This window comes from Lipophrys pholis (assembly GCF_963383615.2).
Source record: "Lipophrys pholis genome assembly, chromosome: 1".
Lineage (NCBI taxonomy): Eukaryota > Metazoa > Chordata > Actinopteri > Blenniiformes > Blenniidae > Lipophrys > Lipophrys pholis.
Window position 1 is genome coordinate 30,115,681 of NC_137635.1, and position 15,936 is coordinate 30,131,616.

The following is a 15,936-nucleotide window of genomic DNA, read 5'->3' on the forward strand; positions in this document are numbered from 1 at the left end:
GAGCCTGATCCTCAGTTTCCTGAAACACAACACTGAAAGCATATTGGAGCCTGAGTCCTGAGGCTGTACCCCAACACAGTGCACCATGTGTGCCCCACATACTATTACTGGAAGTGCTGTTGTGCTCGGAGGAGAAATTCACACACACTCACTGTGCAGGAAATAGGTTTTTAGGACACTTCTGACGTCACAACCATTGATAGATTATATATATAAGATTTAAAATATAATTGATGCATTGGGATGCAAGATTCAGGAATCTGGTTGACATGGTGGAGGATCTGGAACAATCTGGGAAATGAGACCAGTTGCTGGATATTCAAATGTATTGTTACTAATGTAATGATGATGCTATATATGATGTATATATATATATATTTTTTTTTTAATGGATTGGAATGGAATCTCTTTCTTTAAACATCTGATATCTTGACATCTTGACATCTGATTATTTATTATTCTGTTTGGTTGCAGATGAAATCCAGGTCCTAGCATAAGAGGAATTAATGTGATCTAATGTAATTAGAAAAGTAGTATCAGTCATGAAACCACACTTAATAATACATAATACATTGTTGAACCACCAGGATTATATTTTTTTTTACAAAACAAAGTAATGAATGTAAAGCAAATGTGCATAAATGTATTGTAAAGTGTAATTATCAGCTGAGCTTCATGTCGTCTCCCTCCGGGCTCTGCAGCAGAAATAAAGCCATACTGCAGGAGGCGGCCATGTTGCTTGTTTGTTATTGTGTGAACTGAGAACCTAAACCTCCCCAATTAGTAATTATTGACATGATTGCTGCTTCTTGCTATTTTCCAGACTCTTTGGTTAAGGAAATGAAAATGTATGTGCTGGTAGCCAGGACAGCACGGTGGAGCAGTGGTTAGTGCTGCCACCTCACAGTGAGAAGGTCATGGGGCCTTTCTGTGTGGAGTTTACTGGTTCTCCTTGTGGGTGGGTACATGGGTTCCCCCCACCCACAGTCTGAAAACATGCACGTGACCCTGAACCGCCCCTGGATGTGACTCTGTATGGTTGTTTCTCGGTGTGTTGATGCTCTGATAGACTGGATGACTGTCCAGGGAACATCCTGCTCTCGCCTGTGGTGAGCTCCAGCGCCCGGCGACCCTGAACAGGAGCAGCTGTAGAGCTGATGGATGAATGTTGCTTGGTTGTCATGTGGCCTTCCAGTTGCACGGTGGCTCTCTAAAATAGGATAATGCCACTTCCACCAGAAACTTTGAATCCTGTGCGTTCTACATTTTCTTGGAATTACTTCTTTGTTTGTGAACTGATCTTTACTTTGTATACAGTATTTATTGAATAACAAATACTTTAGCCACTGTCTATTTGCCACCAGGGTACAAGTGTACATTTATATATCCGGATCATTATAACATTTCTTTTGGTTGTATTATTTAGAATATTATCCAGATCTCTGTCAAAACTAATTGGCTCACCACATTTAATTAAAATCCAGTCATGATGTCATGAAACGCTACTGGGAAACAGACATGAAGATGGCGTGGACAGACACAGCTCATTAGCATTAAAAGGTACAGACACAGACACAGACTGTTTTCAGTCGAGTCACTAGAGGGACTTTTAGACTGGATGGAATTCAGGACCAAGGCTGGATTTGGGGAAACACTTTGAATCCAATGTTGTTGGACCTCTGACAACAAGGTGAAATTGTTCAGTAATCCTTTTTAACTATCAAACAAACAAGGAAAATCAACACAAATGAGTCATATACTTACTGATGGAGGAGTATAATAGGAATACAAACTGCATAAGAATAAGACTGTGCAGTTGTGTAGTTTTTAACACTCTGGCAGGAGTTTGCATGTTCTCTCTGGTTTTCAACCACAGTGAGTGTGTGTGACTGTCCACGATGTATCTTGACCACCATTTTATTTATTTATTTATTTATTTATTTATTTATTTATTTATTTAAAAAAGCTTTACCTGTGGCATATTTTCCTGGGCATCAGTGGTTCCAGTGAAAACCCGGAGCGGATCGGTCCGCAGCAGGAGTGGAGCCGGAGGAACGGAGCCTGAGAGCGGGGGAGTGAGAGAGAGAGAGAGAGAGAGAGAGAGAGAGAGAGAGAGAGAGAGAGAGAGAGAGAGAGAGAGAGAGAGAGAGAGAGAGAGAGAGAGAGAGAGAGAGAGAGAGAGAGAGAGAGAGAGAGAGAGAGAGGACGTATCGAGGTAAAGGAGTAAAGTGGGGGGGCGGGAGTGTGAGTGGAGGACTCCACACCGGAATGAACCTCCTCTCCGGGCTCGGTGGGAGCGGACAGCGCCTCCAGTCCTGAAGCCCACCGACCGCACTGATTTTCGGGGGGGGCGACGACGGGCGAACCGCACCGGGAGGCAACGACGCGTCGATTAAAGAGGAGGGGGGGCGATGGAGGTCTGCTAGAGGTTCGGGGGGACACCGGGGGGAGGCAGAAGGGGGGATTCGGACGGATCTTTTCGCCAAAATTACGACGCTGATCAAGTACAGCTCCTTGTCTCCCGGTACCGGGAGAGACCACCGGCCGGTCGTCATGTCTCGAGCCAAGGAGCGTCTGAAAGGCGGGAAGGAGACCAAGGACAGCGTCACCCTACTGCCCTGCTTTTATTTTGTAGAGGTGACTATCTATCTATCTATCTATCTATCTATCTATCTATCTATCTATCTATCTATCTATCTATCTATCTATCTATCTATCTATCTATCTATCTATCTATCTATCTATCTATCTATCTATCTATCTATCTATCTATCTATCGTGGTTCATTGGTGTCTTGACTGACTGACAGTTGAATGTCTTCCTGTCTGTTGATTCAGAGTCTCAGACAAGCCAGAGCTGTTAGGGTGCGTCTGGTTTTTAGGATGGAACAGCATAAACAGAGTTAATTTTGACAGACGTCCGTCACATCCCAGTCTCAGACATCCATAAGTCCCCGCCGAACCTATCCCCCCCTCCCCTCAGACGATGGATGGTACCAAAGATGTGCTGCATTCCATTCCAGGGATCCAGACAGGCAGTAATCCTGTATAATGTGAAGCCATGCAGCTTGACAGCAGTGGCGCTGACAGTCTGTGTTCACCTCATCCCTGTTGTTTATGTCGCCACTGACTCTGCAGTTGCCAGGTGGTACAATTCCTTATGCATGCAGATATTTTGGGGGGGGAGGCGACCATTTGCATTAATGTTAGTTAGAACACCTTGACAGAGAGGTGGCGGCGAGGCCAGAACGTCCATTTAATCATCGGCGTGAGGACAGTGACGGGCGCTTGGTTGTGGTTCAGCCTGTCGCTGACAGATTGCTGGTGTTCCACTCACTCTTTCACAGTAATTGTTCTCCTCTCCTGGAATAAAGCCTACAGTCATGCTGCATTTAGTTCATACGCCCCCAGACTGTGGAACAGCCTCGCTGTAGGCTCCACAATCTGCACTTCCTTCTGCATTCAAAAGTACTGCCTCGCACATTAATCATACCTGTAATCGTAGTAGTCCTGGCCTAGATCTTGTATTGACCGATAAAAGATGATGAAATAATCATTTCTTGGTGCCTGTATCTCCTCAGTTGACCTTAAAGGTGCAGTTGGTGTGAGTTCATTTTTGTGCACCAGGTTGTTTGAGTGAGTTTTTGCCATGCAATTCAGTGTTCCACAGACAAAGTACCACCAGTTTTTATTCATATGAGAGTATCCAGCTGTTGAACGTTGCAGGGAGTCGCTGCACCATCCTTTGGTAACAAGTGTACAGGACCGATCAGGCTGTGACAAGCTGCTGAGCCACCTAACACTTAGTACACAACAAGAAATTATTCTAGGTTGTTTGGAATACAAAGATTACTACTAACGGTATCGTCATCAGCATTAACAGTGTATGTTGAGATTTTGTGCTTCACTGTAGAAGTTATATGACATATTGTGGCCTGTCTGTGGATGATAATCTGGGCCAGGTTTAAGAACTGAGACAGTTTAATTCAGTTTGCACCACAGTTTGCACCTGTTCTTGCACGCCTGGTGTACAATTTATAGATTTTAATAACAATTATTTGCTCATTATTAGAAACCATTAACGCATTTTTGAAGTAAGCATCTATTTGCCTGATTCACTTCGGTCTATGCCAGATGATTAAAATGGATGAAATCGATGATTAAACTGTACATATGAAAGCATAGATCCATCCATCCATCCATCCATCCATCCATCCATCCATCCATCCATCCATCCATCCATCCATCCATCCATCCATCCATCCATCCATCCATCCATCCGTCTGGGTAGTAGGGTGCTGGAGCCAACCATGTAACTAAAAAATAAAGAAGAAACATGAACTTATCACCTTCCATCATGAAATATGAAATGAAAGCTGTCCTCATATGCACCGACATGACTTTGTTTTTCCTACCGATTGCCACCACTAACATCCTGCATCTCACAACCGATACTGGAAGTTTATAGACACACCTGAGGTATAGAAAGGCAAAGATGTAGGTTGGATGTGTTGAAACTGGTAGACTTTGTACCCGTCCCCCTCTTGGCTAAACATTCATTTCACACTGCGATGGCGTTGTCTTTTTTCAGAATCAGTGAAAACCACCGACACAAACAGACTGAAAATGAGCGGAAACGATATAATTATGAGCACGAAATGTCATGGTGGGACTTACATATGCAGTGGGATTTTTTTTTAGTATCGAGCCAATAATCATTGGTTCCGATAGATATCGTGCCTCTCTACTACACACGTTGTTAATCTTTAAGAAAGGATATTCTCCACTATTAGCACTATTCCACTATATCCTACACCTATACACACACACACACACACACACACCTATACACACACACACACACACACACACACACACACACACACACACACACACACACACACACACACACACACGCTCAAAACATCTGTTAACTTCTTCACTTCTTCCTTTATTTTGTAAATTTCTCCACATTTTCCAGTGACTTGTTGCATTAATTTGAGGATTTTTCAAAGTATTTTCTGGTCACGCCATCCCACAAATATTTGTAATATCAGATGTTTCCATCATGCCTCTCTCAGCCAATCAGAGATAGTTTGTCATTAGCAGTGATGAGCAGGTCTCCTGTTAGCCAGAACTCGATGTTAGTTTCTGTAACAATCTAGACAAACCCAGTAATATAGTGGATATTTATCAAAAAGTTGTGGAAATTTTGCCAGTAAAAAAAAAACCCAAAACAAAAAAGCAAACAAACAGGTGCTCTGCCTCTGTGCTAATATGTTAAAATATATTTTCATGTCACTTAAGGAGGTAAAATGGAGTTAAAATGTCCATTTTGACAGGAGGAATGGACAAACTTCCAGCTGTAGGGGGCCATTATCATATAATTTGTTCACTTCTTCATTTCAACACGTGATTGGCTGAAACTGACGGAGAGATATGATTGGCTGAGAATTTCTATAAATTAATATAAATATTAGGGCTGCACATTATTTCACAAATTGTTGGAATATCAACTATGTATATATATATATAGTTGATATTCTTAATGTGATTTGCAATAATGACAAGGAATCTTAAATCTTACTGCACTAGATTTTTGGGAAAACCCATCATGTTTCTCTTCATGATTTCATTACTGGTATAAATTAGGGCCAAGAGAAAGACCACTGTTATTACGACCAAAGAACAAAGGCCTTATGTGTTTGTTTCCTTCTCTGTAATTGTATTGGTTTTGATAAAGATGTGGTTCCATAATAGACCACTGTGTGAGTTTTGAGAGCTGCAGAGGTCAAAGAGAAAAAGGACGTCAGTAGGACGCATGTTGTTCCCAAAGCTGACAGTCCTGTGAGGGAAGCAGCCGGTCGGATCCACTCTACATCTGTCTGCAGCCGCTCTGCAGTGCCTGTTGATTTGGGCCCCCGTTGAATTCCTCCACGATACAGATTGGCCTCCATTTGTGCAACGCGACTGGCTTTCTGCTTCAAGTCTTCACATTTCAAACCAATCCTTGCTGCTAAAGTCACACGGTTTCCAAAACCCAGCTATGGGCAGAGCTTAGTATTCCTGTGAATCATAGACGACTGGCTAATTAGGGAAAAGCCTGTTTGCATGTGTTTCTGTGCTGATTTTGTCGCTTCCCTTAAAAGGCTACGCTGCAGACGATCGCGGATAGCTTCAGTTTGGCCTCCTTTTTACCAAAGTCAACAACACTGAAAACAACATATCCCGTCAGTGCTGATTAACGTTGGGTGACGGGGCAGAATTTTTCTTGCTTTGGGTCGAACAACATTCAGGATTTGTCATCGTTTGTGCTCTCCTCTCCCTCTTTCCCTGACTGAGCCGCTCTGTGTCTCCTACATTTTCTATCTCACGCTGTCACACTATCCTACCCACTAACTGGCTGCTAGGCAACATGGACCTCTTGAATGGAGTGTATTTTTATGTCTGTGTTCTGAACTACAGACCTCGGGAAGAGAAAAACATGCTTAAGTGCGCCTGCTCTGCTCGATGCACGGTCGCTGCCGAGGCTTCGCCTCGTGTGTCTTTAAAATTGTCGTCACTTCATCAACATGCATGATACGGTTCACCCCGGAGGATCAGTGGAGAAATATCACGCCTCTTACTACGGCGGCTTTCATGTCAGTGAAGCAGTGAGGACCTGATGGAGGAGTAATGTGCAGCGTTCTCTCCTGCACCTTCACCAGCTGCACAGTTTTGGGGCAGTAAATCAGGGCAATAGGCTAATCACTATGCAGCGCAGTGTTTTTCCACACGGCTGACAAAGTTTGAGTGGCGCTACATCATTGCTGGCTCACGTTTATGATGGGGTGGCGTTGGGAATATTCCTGGGCAGCTACATCAGGCTCCACCAGGTAGTGAATGACAGCTTGTCTCCACTCGTGTTCAATAGTTTGGAGCTGCACAATATATAGTTATTGTTATATCAGTAAGCACAATGTATATTGCAAAAGACTGATTTAACTGCGATCAATAATGTTCCCATGCACTGTGTATTCATGGTCTGCAAATCCAAAATGGCAGCAGTTTAAATATGTTTGGAAAAGTGCAAAGATTCACAAAAATTGTGCTATAAACTATTTAAGTCATGTTGATCGATTGGCAGCACAACTTTGTCATATATGGTGGCCACAGGGCAGAAATCAGAAGCAGAAAAATATTATAAAAAAAATTCCAATAACAGAATTTAGCTCAACACGTCACATTAACTTCCCGAAGCTTTTACTTTCATGAAAGTCAAGCGGAAGCAGATCTTGGCCATTGTCGGGATGAGCGAAGTTTGTGTCTCAGACTGGACAGGATCGCACTGTCTCTGGGTAAACAAAGTCAAATTGTCCAGAGTGAAGAGAAACCAGCAGCAGCAGCCATGCTTTGGTTGGAAATTGTTCCAGTGGCGTGATTATATGCAGATTTTATTTTGCTGCCTTGTTTTCATTCTTTAGATGAAAGAACTGACAGGCCTTGCCGGTTTTGTGAGAGGACGTCGCACCAGCTATCCTCCGAGCTGTTTTGAAGACGCAGCCTCCTCGAACACAGAGTGGAGTGGTCTTTATCTTATTATGTAATCTGCCCCCTCACCACCTGCTGCAGGTCCTCCCTGTTCTCCTCGGTACAGATGGAGAAGCTCACAGTGCAGCAGGTCAGGCAGGAAGCTCCCAGTGGCAGACATTATTCAGCATTGAACGAGGAGACAAGTTTGTTTCAGCTTCCTGAGCGATGGTGAAGAGTCATGTGTGAAGAGGGAGTGGAGGACACAGCGTTGAGGACATTTCCCTGAGTTCTGTTGCTGCGTCTGGGTTCAGGATGATCAGGGATCATGTGTGGTATCTCATCCTGACCATGGCCATGGTTTTAGGCAGCGAGCCGTCCAGCCGTCAAAAGACGGACGTAAAAACATCGGACGTGTTGCTCAAAGCCTCTAAAATATGTGTATTATAGCCATCACTACTTGTCAAATTTTGCCTAAATTCATATTTTTTCATCAAATATAGAGAATTATCGGCTCGAGTACAGAACTCGCAACTGACTACCGGTTTTGTATTACGCCCAGTAATGAGCAACGTGATTGGTCCATTGATACCATGTGGTATATTACGTTTTGAAAGGTAGCCTCTGATTGGTTCATAATTCTCTGACTCATCCTGATGCATTGAAATGTAGACGGGAGGGATTTGGTGGAATTTTCTTTCCAAGATGTTGAGGAATTCTATCTGCAGAATTCACACAGGAGGGACGAATTCTATGGACCTATGATCTAATTTTTTATTTCCAAGATGTTGACACATGTTTCGATAGCTGCACATCATTCATTCATTGAAGATTAAAATATTCTTTGCTGTGAAAATGCTGCTTTCGATATAAGTATTGACAATCATGCTTGTTCCGTCACCAATGTATGTGTGACTGTGACGTACTAAAGTCTTTGGACCGAGCTATTGGAGGCCTGCAGAGAACAAATAAGATCTCATATTCAATTAAAAACTAATAAGAGGAGAATAGAAACTATTCCAAAGTTCAAAGTCTACAGGTGCTCAGTTTAGGGGTGCAGATTAAAGCGTGGTGTCTGCTCACTAAGCATACTGATGTGGATGGAGGTCTGCAAGAACAATTTTTGATGAGTCATTGAAACGTTCATTAGCATATCTGTTGTATTTTTATTTTGTTAATGGGAAACTTTTATTAAATAGTTGCTCCTTTTTTGATCTTCGTAATACCCAGAGATGGTTCGAGTGACTAATTTCTCTGTTGGCATAAGTAAAGTTTTAATAAAGACTCTTCAACTCATACAAAAAAGAAAACGCTGAGAAAATGGTCAAAATATTGCATAATTTATAGTTACATGTTTTAAACACGGTCACCAATATACATTAATGTGAATTAGGAGCCTGTAATCAGTCTTTAACAAGGATTTTAAATGCTGAAGTATATACCGTATAGCTCCCAATAGAAGAGCACTGCCCAATAGAAGAGCACCTCCCTTTTTTAAAGATGTGGCACACGCGAAGAAAGAACAAAACTCACAACTTGATAGAATATGATTTTTTGCAGCGGCTGCAAAAATGCAGAAAAAAGTCAATTACATTTTGTTCAGTTTTTTTAGTCTTACAGCACTCCGCCCGGGGCTGGAGGAGCAGTTGACCCGTTGGCCCCCTCTCCGGTGGGGCCTCAAGGGGCCCCTGTCCCTCCTGTCCCCCCACCTTCTCGTGGACTTCTCGTGTTTTCTTTCGTCAACAAAGCACATGTAAATGACCATATTTTACAAAATGTTTCAACATGCGGCAACATGTTCCCAATAGACCCCGAAGCATGCACTTTTGTGGTTTCCAGAAGAAAAAAAACCCACGCAGCTCAAATTACAGCTAGAAACTGCTGGTAAAATGGTCACATATACAATAAAGAGCATGTCGTTAGCTCACAAAATGCCAACGCTGAACTAATCGATCAAGAAAAATGTTGGAATTCCTCAAAAAATACAAGCATGCAACCAAATAGCTGACAAAATCGTTTCTCTGATTGACCAAACTGTAACTCAATGCCAGTATGAACCCTGAGCAACCCAACACAACACTGAAGATTGACAGATTGGGTCATTGTGATGAGTCGTATATAGCCAGCGTCCAGCTAGCACTGCTAACAGCAGTCGTCGTTCCGTGTGGTTTAATGTCATTTAATGTTGGGCTGAGGCAGTTTTGTATCACCTTTTCCTGAGACATCCTACATGCCTTGTTTTCACTTTCAAGATGGCGGCAGAGACAACTAGGAAAGAAGATGAATTCAGAAAGACGACAGGTCTTGTCAGGTGTAAGAGCATGTTCCACTTTCACCCTCGTTTTCCACCTTGTTGGGTTTCTGATAGCAGATGATTGGGTCAGTGTGGGGTCAGGATCCCCCCCCCCCCCCCCCCCCCCCCCCCCCCTCCACACACTGCTCAAGCTGCCATGAGTCCCAGGGGAAACACATCACATGGAGCAGGAGTGAAGCTGTCACCTGCAGATCATACAGGTTCCATCATCAAGACGTTTTGTTAGAGGGATACATGGTGTTGCTTCTTCGTACCTGAACAAAGTTCTCGCCGGAATCCAGACCTATTCTCAGCCGATCGGCCAGGATCCATGTTTCACTTGGGCATTACCAGCATTTCAACAAGAACACATTAACGCATCTCACCCGACTGAATAGATCATTTGATGTTAATTCAGGGAACAATTGTCAGACTGTTGTCTGAACCAAAGGAAGAAATAAAGAGATAATCTTTTTATCATAATGCCAGTACGTCGATGGGATCTTTTCATCAGATGGTAAGTGTTTCATCCTCAAAGTTGACGTGTTAAAAGCAGAAAAGCCTCGAGACTTGTGGGAGTTTGACAAGAGTCAACATGTGATGATTAGTTGACGGGGTGAGAGCATCTCGACAACAGCAGCTTATGTGGGTGTTTCCAGTCTTTAAGTGGTCAGCCTCTGTCAAGGCAGGTCCAAGGAAGGAAAAAGTGCAAATATTTCTCATGGGTGCTCTTCGCTCATCGTCCTCTGTGAACATTTGGTACTATATTGAGTGTAGAATTATTGTTATTGACTTTAGGCTGTCCCAAATACCAAACTGTGATCGGTGCTAAAAACAGCAACCCAGACACAGGTCATTGTATCCTGATACGAAGAGAGATAATCTGATATTGTTTTGTCAGAGGTTTTGGATCGATGTGGAAAACGGCTACAGATTCCAGAAGAGCGATTTCAAAAGCAGCAGTGTTAGATTGTTCAGCCTCACCGCTCTGTGTTGCAGCAACATCCTCAATCCAGAAGAGATCGTCGCTAATGTGGCTTTCTCAAACTTACCCTCCACCTCCTTTAGTGTAACAGTTTTAAACTGAACAAGAAAACCTCTATATAAAGGAGATCTATTTGAAAAGTCGCTCTGTCTTCTTGAACCTCGATTTAAAACCCTCACCCCTTCACCCCCTGCCCATTGGGCACCCATTGAAGGAGGATGGAGGTCATTAAGTTCAAATAACTTGTCATCTGTGTTCTTGTGAAACTTGTATGTTAGCGAATATTTTAAGAGAGGAGCTGTGCTCACTCAGCTCGGCGAAGCAGGGAGCAATTTTCCATAAGGATGGACCCCCTCTGGTTACTGCTTCCCAACAATGTTCATCATGGGAGGAAGATCTATTGCAGAAACACTCTCACACATCGCAAGTGAAACGATTGACTCTGAAACCTCTCTAAGTAGTGTGATGTTGGTTTTTCCACATTATTTCAAATTAAAAGACTTACTAATAGCATCCAAACTCGTTCCTCGAGGTCCGGCGTCCTGAATGTTTTCGGTCTCTCCCAGTTGCAACACACCTGATTGCAACGACTGATTCCTCATTGGGCTTTTTAACAAGCTTGATGATGACATCATCATTAGTTTCGGGTTTGCTGAAGCAGGGAGACGCGTAAAACATGCAGGATGGCGTCCCTCCAGGACCGGAGTTGGACCCTCCCAGGCTTTCGTTTTATCTTTCTGCACTAACTTTATTTCTTAAAAAATGCATAAAATGAACAACAGGTTTTAAAATCAACGTAATTTTCACAGATCGAAAGCTTTTACTGGTGTGAGGGTACAGTAACTCTGAACTTTAACTATTCTGTCTTTTGGGAGTCATTTGTAAAGTTTTATATCACAAAGGGGGTATATTACATTTTTAAAAGTGCAACGTGTGTATTTAACTGAATGTGGATCACATATAGTACTACAGTATATTTCTGTGGTACACTCTCAGTGTACTTGAACGCTCAATGCTGTTTTCCATTAATCAGCATTCATGTGAACACAGGACACATTAAGTAATCAGACCGAGACCCGATGGCCAGAAGTGAATCTGTTCCATGAGACTGGAAATGCAAACTAAACTCTTGATCTTAATCACTTCAATCACCACAACACTCCTGTTTTTTTTATTCTATTATTATTAACTGCAAGAATATGTATCTCATCGAAGTGGAAATGTGAGAATTCACTGCTAATCAGATTCTGTCCCACTCACTACCTACCAGGAGTGATTAAATTACATAAAAATTTGTCATTTATTCATTGACAGTCCTTTTATTCCTTTTCTTTTCAAACTTTGATGGTCTATAACCTGGAAAGCCTTAATAAATAAATAAATAAACCATCCTCACGACCGTCCACTTCCCCACACCCCAAACCATTAAAACCTTTCTCCCTCCTCCTAATGCTCATTCTAATGGGGATTTTACTTGATTCTTTCACTCTAGATCTTTCTACCTTCTCATTCCCAGCCGCAACATAAACACACATGATGTTGAAGAAAATAATCTCCAGACGAGACCAGAGATTATCAGGCTTTAGAACCAGTTGTTGTCATGTTTGTGGCCTGTGGCAGGAAACATGCCGACTCCACATAGAAAGCCACTCCAGCTGACTTGTTATAATTTTGCTTTGAGAAATCTTCTGAGCTAATTTATTTTGAGCAGCCTGGCGTATTCAAACTGATTGTCAGTAAATGAGAAAACCCAGCATGAGCATCCTGCAGTATCAGGCTGCATTTACTGACAATGTGCTAAAAAGCGTTGTTAGTTTTTGTTCGGCGTCCCTGAAGCCACGGCAAGACAGAAGCGTTCTCTAAAGCTTTGACAACCAGAGGATTGAAATTATAGTAGGTGGCTGAGTTGCTCCTTCAGGCAAGAAACAGGGTTTATTGCAAGTACGACTGTGGAAATAATTAAACCTTTTTGTAAAGCCGCCCACACGCGAAGCAGTTGTTTTACCTCTCACCTGGAATGAATGCAGAAACGATGGCGGATTCTAACGGTCAATGACGCAAAGGAATTGAATCAGATTTACATTCTGTTATGACTGGCTCTGCTGTCGGACATAAAATATCAGTTTTACCCGTCGAATCTCTTCAGATTTACTCAGATTTGCTGTTTATTAGGAGTAAAGAAGATTCTTTCTCTGGTTTGGCCTTGAGGCATCTCAGTGCTGCGAACAACACAGCTAGGTGATGGACGCATGATGATCTTTAACATTTACACTCCTGTTCTGATTCCCGAATCTGTGTTTTACAGATTGTGACTCTTTCCTTCTCATTTATTTTATTCGTTTTCACAGGAGCACTTATTGAAGCCGAATAGTGCCTGTGATGTGAAAATGAATATGGAGGCACTAAACTGTCCTGTGGACATTATATTGTAAATAAATGTAAGTTGTTTGTTCATGATGAAAATAGATTAAAGCTGAAATGTTCCCACTGTGAGTGGAAGTGTTAGCTGCAATACACCCTGCATGTTTACCTGATGATTTTGCTGAACTTCCAGTGACTTTCACTTTACTAGGTATGTGTATTCAACTGAATAACAAAAAAATCTGTAAGAATAACTACACTGATCTATGTTGCATGGAAAGGTATTCAAATGAGGATAGTTCTGTGTGATAATGTCTTCTGATCTTAGTTCGTGTCCAAATTAAGGCCAATGGACCTCTGGCTAAGCCCCCCCCCCTTTAGATGCTGTTATGAAGGCGGACAAGCCGTCGCAGGCTGCAGCTGACTGCATGTTACGATTTTTACGATGTTTTTCTTAACATCAACACTGTTCACCAGTTCCACTGGTATCAGCACCGCCAGCTAATCAACTAGCTCGTTGGCTAACGACAGGGAAACAAGATGTCAGGTCACCTAGTCTAGTTTACCTGCAGTAATCCTCAGAGTTTACTTGTAACTAGACGTCTGGTAACGTTGCCACAAACTGCTGCGCTTAATACAGAAGCTGTTCTCAGTAATGGACGCCAAGGAGGAAGAAAACATGAAGCACACTGAGCAAGAGGAGGAAGAGGGGGAGGAGGAGGAGGAGGAGGAGCCATCATGGATGCTAATGCTAAGCTAAGCTAGCAAATGAATTCAAACAATGAAACGAGGTTTTGGTGATTTGTTTATCCTTTCAGGATACCTTGTATCGCTGTTACATTGGCCCCATGAACATCGTTTGACCAAGTTTGTGTCTTAAATGACATAAATATCCCAGAAAACATCAGACGTGTCGCCAGCTCTAATGCTTCTCGATGAAGAATGTCCAAGTGGGCATTTCTGGCATGTTAGTTGTTGAATGCTATTGGCTCATTTGCGTTTGGGGGCGGGGCTTAGCAAAAGATCCATTGTGGCTAATAACTTTATTTTTGGGCAACGGAAATTATCAAGTGATATTTAGCTCCACTGAAACCCTTACAAAAGGCTTTAAATAGCTTCCATTCACACATGCAGCCAGTGTGATAATGTAGTAAATGAACTTTATGTAATGTCAACATTAACATTAAAGTATTTGTATTTACTGCATATCATAATGTTATCTCAATATGTACATTACGTGTAAGACAGCAATAAGGATGATTTTTATTTCAACCCTTTTCTCACTTGTTCCTTGCCACAGCTCCCAATCCTGGCCTCCTCTGTGGTCAGTCTTTACTTCCTGGAGCTGACGGATATTTTCCAGCCGGTGCATTCTGGGTACAGCTGTAACGACCGCAGTCTGTCTCTGCCCTACATCCTGCCCAGACATGAGGTCTGCCCTCTACCCCTGCTCTTCAGCTTGGCCTTCGCTGCTCCCACCGTCACCGTGAGTACATGGACACTCGTAGCATCGCAGTGACAAATAAACAAATCAACATTACCAAGGTCATCGAATGCTATTCAAGCCGTAGAGAGTATTAGATTGTACGACTTTAACTTTTCATAAACGCATAGTTTACTAACTTCCACGTCAGCAGTGTTTATGTTTGTTTCGGAGCAAATTCTATTGATAGTAGTGATCTAACAGAATAATCTCATTGGCTTGTGCAGGTGATGATAATGTTTCCATTTCTGGGCCATTTTTAGTTGTCATGTGAACATTCCCAACCAGGATATGGGATTTTCCCAAGTAGTGACCTTCCGAATTCCCAGATGTGTGAATGCATCAATAATACAGTCAAAAAATGCTGATGCTCATCCAGGGATGGAAAGAGACTCATCTGGTAGAATGCAGCCAATAACCTCACAAGCTAAGGAGTGTATCGGAGGATCTAAATATTCCTGTTAGTTCTCACATTCTCATCAGACCACCGATTACAGTCTGCACTGACAGAGCTGCTGGTCCTTTTTGTCTTCAGATTCTTATAGGAGAGGCCATCCTGTACTGCTATCTGTCCAGGAGGTCATCAGCCACACAGACCGAGGCCAACATCAACGCCGCAGGCTGCAATTTCAACTCCTACATCCGCCGGGCAGTACGCTTCATAGGTGGGAGGACACATGCACAGTGCACACTGTGCACACAGCTGACATGTTGTTCATGTTTACACGGACAATTAAAGCTTTTCCAGCCAAACAACTACCAAAAAACCCACAATGAGACCATAGCAAATACGCAGCCTCCACAATAACTTCTTCATTGTTTTGTTAAATGCATTGTTTCCACAGGAGTTCATATCTTCGGCCTCTGTGTGACAGCACTGATCACCGACATCCTCCAGCTCTCCACCGGCCAGCACGCCCCCTACTGGCTGGATGTGTGTAAACCCAACCTGACCCACATCAACATGTCCACCTGCGATGAAGCTTTCATTTTGGAGGATATCTGCGCCGGGCAGGATGTCGGCCTCATCAATGCTGGACGGTAAGGCTGAAGTTCAGGGAGGAAGTTAGTGAGCGTACTGAGTCTATTTCTATAAGTATATGGACACATATACATTCATCACCTGGTAGGAACAACTAGATCAACATTTCGACCAGAAGTCTGCCACCTTTTTGACCAAAACAGCCGTTTTCACATTTTTTCATCAAGTAAAATTTGAACCAGCAAAACATGTCAAATATCTGAAATAAAGAAAATTTATCCCCAAAAAACTGCTAATCGTACAAAAATGTGACGTGTCAAATTT

At 42.6% G+C, this 15,936-nt stretch overlaps 1 protein-coding gene across 1 annotated transcript in view; it reads left to right on the plus strand.

The window, feature by feature from the left end:
• Window positions 1–2,553: 2,553 nt before the first annotated feature.
• Window positions 2,554–15,936, plus strand: part of LOC308117976 (phospholipid phosphatase-related protein type 4-like) — a gene marked incomplete at both ends in the record, with an annotated part of 33,686 nt that continues 20,303 nt past the window's right edge. Inside the window, 4 exon segments of the mRNA XM_080477115.1 lie at window positions 2,554–2,637; window positions 14,448–14,633; window positions 15,166–15,295; window positions 15,476–15,671. Coding sequence (XP_080333241.1) covers window positions 2,554–2,637; window positions 14,448–14,633; window positions 15,166–15,295; window positions 15,476–15,671 — 596 coding nt within the window.